This window comes from Vulpes vulpes, chromosome 6 (genome assembly GCF_048418805.1).
Source record: "Vulpes vulpes isolate BD-2025 chromosome 6, VulVul3, whole genome shotgun sequence".
NCBI lineage: Eukaryota > Metazoa > Chordata > Mammalia > Carnivora > Canidae > Vulpes > Vulpes vulpes.
This window is the reverse complement of record NC_132785.1, coordinates 7731064-7738192: the sequence shown is the minus strand read 5'-3', so window position 1 is coordinate 7738192 and position 7129 is coordinate 7731064. Positions and strand designations below refer to the sequence as shown.

General features: G+C 37.1%; 1 protein-coding gene across 1 annotated transcript; it reads right to left on the bottom strand.

Moving 5' to 3' along the window:
* Positions 1-1535: 1535 nt before the first annotated feature.
* On the bottom strand, positions 1536-2105 carry LOC112928080 (malignant T-cell-amplified sequence 1-like). Its single transcript, XM_026009641.1, has one exon. The coding sequence runs from the start codon at positions 2103-2105 to the stop codon at positions 1536-1538; it is 570 nt and encodes a 189-aa protein (XP_025865426.1).
* Positions 2106-7129: the final 5024 nt, after the last annotated feature.

Here is a 7129-nt window from a genome sequence, read left to right as displayed (position 1 = left end):
GAAGAAGAAACATTGTTTATCCCTAAGGACAAGGTAACAGGGAAAAAGGCTTGCCTACTTTGCTGCTTTGGGATGGTGTATCTAAAGAATGATTTTTGCAGAAACCAGTGGCTTCAGTCGGCCTGGCTCTGCATTAGGTGCTCCATGCATGCTGTCTTATTTATTCATCACAGCAACCCTGTGATGTAGGCTTCCACAGGACACATCGTGAATCTGGGACTAGCGCCTCAGTGTGGTTAAGTTACATGCCCCAGTCACAAGTCCAGGGAATGTTGGTATTGGGACTGGACTCCAGCACAGCCTGCATATTCTCCGATACAGTTTGAGCAATTTCTAAATCTCTGAAGCCCAGAAATGAAAATAAAATCCACATGGAAGCAAAAGAAGAAATTCTGAAGTGGTGGAACTGGAGACACAATATTTCTAGTGATCTAATATATAATTCACTATAATTTGTTTAACCCTGAAATGTTCATGTGTGATGTGCTCTACTTAAAAATATAGGCATATCTTGCGGGTAGGTTCAGTGCCAGACGGCTGTGATAGAGTGAGTATCGCAATAAAGTGAGTCAAGTGAATTTTTTGGCTTCCCAGTGCACATAAAAATCATATGCACACACTATACTGTAGTCTATTAAATGTGTGATAGGATTATGTTTAAAACACAATGCACATACCTTAATTAAAAATACTTTATTGCTAAAAACGTGCTAATCATCACCTGAGCCTTCAGCGAATCATATAATCTTTTTGCTGGCAGGAGGGTATTGATACTGATAGCTGATCAGGGTGGTGGTCGCCGGAGGTGGGGGTGACTGGCAATTTCTCAAAATAAGACAAAGAAGTTAACTGCATCCATGGACTCTTCCTTTCATAAATGATTTCTCTATAGCAGGTAATGCTGTTTGATTCTAGGATTTCTATAGGATTTCTTCCAGAGTTGGCATCAGTCCTCTCAAACCCTGCTACAACTTTATCAACTCAGTTTATGTAATATTCTAAAGCCTTCGTTGTCGTTTCAACAATATTCACGGCATCTGCACTAGCAGTAGGTTCCATTTAAGAAACTGTTTTCTTTGCTCATCCATAAGAAGCAACTTTCTTTTGTTCTTTTCGTCACGAGGTTGCCTCAATGCAGCCCCATCTTCAGGCTCCATTTCTAACACTCATCTCTTTTGCTCTTGCCACCACGTCGGCAGTTACTGGATCCGCTGAAGTCTTGAACCCCTTTCAAGACACCTCTGAAGGCTGGTATCACTTCCTCCAAACTCTTGTTAATGTTGGTATTTTGACCTCTTCCCCAGAATCCCAAATGTTCTTAATGACATCTAGCATTTTCAGTTTACTTTGCCCAGGTCCATCGGAGGAATCACTATGGCAGCGATCGCCTTATGAAGTATATAGACTTTTAGATTAATTTTGGAAATTTTATTTATTTTTGGATTTTAGCATCTGTTGAATTTATTCAGCATAACCACAGAGATATTGTCTTCGTGCCGTCACACACAGACACAGATACAGCACGATATTCATATTTAGCCCAGAGCATTCCTTCCGAGGCTTGCTGATGTCTTCATAGGCCACAGCCCATCATTTAAATAATGGATGTTTTCAATGCCAGTTCCTCTTTTGACTTTCTCAGTATCTTCTGCAGACACCTTCATGACTCCAGCACACAGAGCATGCTGTTTTCCTTCTGCCATGATTGCAACAATTGACCCTACTACAACAGGGTGAAGTTTAGCTCCAGGAGACGTTAAGCCTGGACACACGGTAGTTGCTCCACTGAGTACAAATTTGATGGCTCCTTTATCAACTTGCTGGTGTGGCAGGATAAAAGGATATTTGTGAAGTAACCTTAGGGCTGAATAAAAAGGCCCATCTCTTTCTCTAAAAAATAGTAATTCTCCTTTTACTGTAAGGATTTCTCTATGTTCACGGCATCGCACTATTTTGACAGGATCTTTCTTAGGCATGATTTGATTAAGCCACGGTTGAATCCCTGGAAATTGTTCTATCAATTGATTCTTAATACCCTTTATAACTGAGGTTTTCAACTGGATGCTGTGGGACGCATTTTCTTTTTCATCAGATTTCTTGAACATGATCCAAGGTGAAGAGGGCGACGATAGGGAAGGGAATTTTTGAAATTTTACCTCTAGTATAGTTAACATACTATGTTATATTCATTTCAGGTACACAATATAGTGGTTCAACAATTCTCTACCTTACTCAGTGCTCCTCATGACAGGTGTACCTTAATCCATATCACCTAATTCACCATCATCACCCATTCCCCCCCCCCCCCCCCCACCTCCTCTCTGGTAACCATCAGTGTGTTCTCTGTAGTTCGGAGTAGGTTTCTTGGTTTGTCTCTCTCTTTTGTTTTGGTTGTTTGTTTCTTAAGTTCCACATATGAGTGAAATCATTTGATCTTTGTCTTTCTCTGACTTATTTTGCTTGGGATTGTATTCTCTGGCTTCATTCATGTTGCAGCTGGCACAATCTCATTCTATTTTTGGTCGAATAATATTCCATTATGTATATATTACCATATCACCTTTATCTGTTCATCAATTGAGGGACACTTGGCTGCTTCCATAGTTTGGCCATTATAAATAATGCTGTAATAAATAGGGGTGCATGTATCCTTTTGAATTAGTGTTTTAATATTTTGGGTGGGTAAATACCCAGTAGTGCAATTATTGGATCATAGGATAGTTCTATTTTTAACTTTTTGGGGAAGCTCCATACTGTTTTCCAGAGTGGCTGTACCAGTTTGCATTCCCACCAACAGTGCATGAAAGTTCCCATTTGTCCACATCTTCTGCAACACTTGTTATTTCTCATGTTTTTTATTTTAGCCATTCTAAAATGTGTGAAGTGTTATCTTTATGTAGTTTGATTTGCATTTCCCTGATAATCAGTGATGTTGAGCATCTTTTCATGTGTTTGTTGGCCATCTGTGTTTCTTCTTTGAAGGAATGTCTGTTCATGTCTTTGGCCCATTTTGTAATTGGATTATTTGTTTTGGGATGTTGAGTTGTATCAGTTCTTTATATATTTTGGATACTAACCCTTTATCAAAGATGTCATTTGCAAATCTTATCTCCCATTAAGTAGGTTGTCTTTTAGTTTTCTTGATTGTTTTCTTTGCTCTGCATAAACTTTTTATTTTGATAGAGTCCCAATGGTTTATTTTTGCTTTTATTTCCCTTGCCTCAGAAAGATACATCTAGAAAGATGTTGTTGTAGCTGATATTGAAGAAATTACTGCCTGTGCTCTCCTCTAGGTTTTTTATAGTTTTAGGTCTCACATTTAGGTCCTTGAAACATTTTGAATTTATCTTTGGGGTCCAGTTTCATTCCTTTGCATGTAGCTGTTCAGTTCTCCCAGCACTGTTTGTTGAAGAGGCTTTTTCCCATTGCGTTTTCTTTTCTCCCTGGTCAAAGATTGACCATATAAACATAGGTTTATTTGTGGGTTTTCTATTCTGTTAAGCTGTGTGCCTTGTTTTGTTCAGTACCATACGGTTGATTACTATAGCTTTGTAGTATAACTTGAAATCTGGAATTGTGATACCACCAGATTTGTTTTCCTTTTTCAAGATGGTTTTGGCTATTTGAGGTTTTCTGTGGTTCCATATAAATTTTGGAATTGTTTGTTCTAGTTCTTTGAAAAATGTTGTATTTTGGTAGGGATTGCATTAAAGCTGTAGATTGCTTTGGGTAGTTATGGACATTTTAGCAGTATTTGCTCTCCTAATCCATACAGATGGATATATAGTTTTATAGTCTTCAGAGTACAAATCTTTTAACTCCTTGGTTAAGTTTATATTCCTAGGTATCTTATTTTTGGTGCAATTATAAATGTGATTATTTTCTTAATTTCTTTTCTGCTGCTTCATTATTAGTGTATTTAAATGCAATAGATTTCTATACATTGATTTGTATTACGCAGGTTTACTAAATTCATTTATTAGTTCTAGTAGTTTTTTGGTGGGGTCTTTATGGTTTTCTATATAGATAGAATATCATGTCACCTGTAAATAGTTTTATTTCTTTCTTACCAATTTGGATGCCTTTTATTTCTTTTTGTTGTCTGATTGCTATGGCTAGGACTCCCAATAAATGTTAAATATAGTTAAATAATAAACTATGTTAAATAATAGTGGTGAGAGTGGATATCCCTGTCTGTTCTTGACCTTAGGGGATACACTTTCAGTTTTTCCCCATTGAATGTGATGTAAGCTTTGGGATTTTCATATATGGACTTTATTATGTTAAATATGTTCCCTCTGAACCTACTTTGTTTGGGGTTTTTATCATGAATGGATGTTTTACTTTGTCAAATGCTTTTTCTAAGTCTGTTAAAATGATCATAAGATTTTTACCCCATCTTGTTGATGTGATGTATCACATTGATTGACTTGCAAATATTGAACTACCCGTATATCCCAGGGATAAATCCCAGTTGATCATAGGGAATGATTTTTTTAATGTATCAATGGATTCGGTTTGCTAACATTTTGTTGAGGACTTTTGCATTTGATTCATCAGAAATACTGGCCTATTATTCTCTCCTTTTGTTATGTCTTTATTTGGTTTTGGTATGAGGGTAATGAATGAATTTGAAAGCTTTTCTTCCTCTTCTAATTTTTGGAATAGTTTGAGAAGAATAGTTACCAACTTTCTTTAAATGCTTGATAGAATTCACCTGTGAAACCGTCTGGCCCTGGACTTTTGTTTACTGGGATTTTTTTTTAATTATTATTACTGATTGAATTTCAGTGCTGGTAATCAGTCCTTTCAAATTTTCTATTTTTTTCTGAATTCAGTTTTGGGAGGTTATATGTTTCTAGGAATTTATCCATTTCTTCTAGGTTATCCAGTTTGTTGGCATGTAATTTTTCATACTAACCTCTTATAGCCTTTTGTATTTCTGTGTTGTTGGTTGTTATTTCTCTCCCCCTTTTTTATTTAAAGATTTTATTTATTCATGAGATAGACAGAGAGAGGCAGAGACACAGGCAGAAGGAGAAGCAGGCTCCACCCAGGGAGCCCGACGCAGGACTCGATCCCGGGTCTCCAGGATCACACCCTGGGCTGAAGGCAGGCGCTAAACCACTGAGCCACCCAGGCATTCCTGTTTCTCCTGTTTTATTTCTGATTCTGTTTATTTGAGTACTCTTTCCTTTGTTTTCCTTTTTTTAAATTTTTTTCCATGAGTCTGGTTAAAGGTTTATTGATTTTGTTGATCTTTTCAAACAACCAGCCCCTGGTTTCATTGATCAGTTCTATTGGTTTTGTTTTTGTTTTTTTTTTTTTTGGTTTATATTTTGTTTATTTCTGCTCTGATCTTGGTTATCTCCACAAAGTGTTTTTCTTAAATAATAAACTGTGAAATTCAGAATTATGCCGTGATCCACGGGCTGATGAATGGATGTTGTGTTAGCAGGAATGAAAATAAAATTAATCTTGGCTGTACATTCTTCATCAGAGCTCTTGGGTGTTCATGTGCATTGTTAGTGAGCAGTCATATCTTGAAATGAGTCTGTTTTTCTGAGCAGTAGGTCTTAACAGAGAGGTTAGAATATTTAGTAAATCATGTTGTAAGCTGAGATGTTGTCATCCACGCTTTGTTCTTCCATTTATAGATCGTAGGCAGAGTAGACTTAGCATAATTCTTGAGGGTCCTAGGATTTTCAGAATGCTAAAGGAGCATTGGCTTTAACTTCAAGTCACCAACTTCATTAGCCCCTAACAAGAGTCCCTCTGTCTTTGAAACTTTGAAACCAGGCATTGACTTCTCTCTTTCTCTTATGAAAGCCCTCGGTGGCATCTTCTTCCAATTGATGGCTATTTTGTCTACGTTGAAAATATGTTGTTTAGTGTAGCCACCTTCATTAATTATCTTAGCCAGTTCTTCTGGATAACTTGCTGTAGCTTCTACATCAGCACTTGCTGTTTCACCTCATATTTTTATGTTGTGGAGACCAACCTCTGCCAGCTTCAAACCAATTCTGCAGCTTCCTCACCTTTCTCAGCCTTTGGAGAATTGGAGAGTTAGGGTCTTGCTCTAGATGAGGCTTTGGCTTAAGGGAATGTTGTGGTTGGCTTGATTCTCTATCCAGACCACTCAAACTTTCTTCATATCAGCAATAAGACTGTTTGGCTTTACCATTCATGCGTCTGCTAGGTTTTAATTTTCTTTGAGAACTTTTCTTTTACATTCACAAATGCAGAAGAAACAATTTAGCTATTTGGCACAAGAGACCTAGCTTTTGGCTTGTCTTGGCTTTTGACATACCTTCCTCATGAGTCCTTTCTAGCTTTTGCTTTGAAGTAAGAGATATGCAACTCTTCCTTTCACTTGAACACTTAGAGGCCATTGTAGGATTATTAGTTGGCCAAATTTCAGTCTTACTGCATCTCAGGGAATAGGGAGATGGGGGAATGGCCAGTTGGTGAAGCAGTCAGAACACATGTAACATCTATCCTTTAAGTTTGCCATCTTAAATGGATGTGGTTTGTGGCGCCCCAAAACAATTACAATAGTAACATCAAAGGTCACTGATAACAGACCTAATAATAATGAAAAGTGTGAAATATTGTGGGTATTACCAAAATGTATCACCGAGAAATGAATGAGCAAATGCTGTTGGAAAAACGGTGCCAAGAGACTTGCTTGGTGCAGGGTTGCCACACACCTTCAATTTGTAAAACCCACAATATCTGTGAAGCACAATAAAATGAGATGTGCCTATATAGTTTATTCAGATACTAATGACTGATTGAATATTCATGTTAACCTTTTACCATTTTGATAGAAAGTAAACCAAGCTGTAGAATTTTAGGCATCTCTGACATCTCTTTATTTTCTCAGTTTATGAGAAGAAACTGAGTATTATGGTAAAATAGTTCTGTTTTCAGGCTAAATCATCTTTTACTGAGTGCAACAAACAGAGCAGCCATTTTTAGTAAAAGGATTAAAAAAAATTTTCAAGTAAAACATCCCCAACCCACACCAAGAAAAAACCAACTTGTTGCATATCACATTGTTGCGTGGATATTTGTTCAAACAGTCTTGTTTTCTATGCAATCACTACCAGCTTTTTCTACTTTTATC

Coding starts and splice junctions, on each gene's coding strand:
- LOC112928080 (XM_026009641.1), bottom strand. CDS start 2,105: ATGTTCAAGAAATCTGATGAAAAAGAAAATGCGTCCCACAGCATCCAG.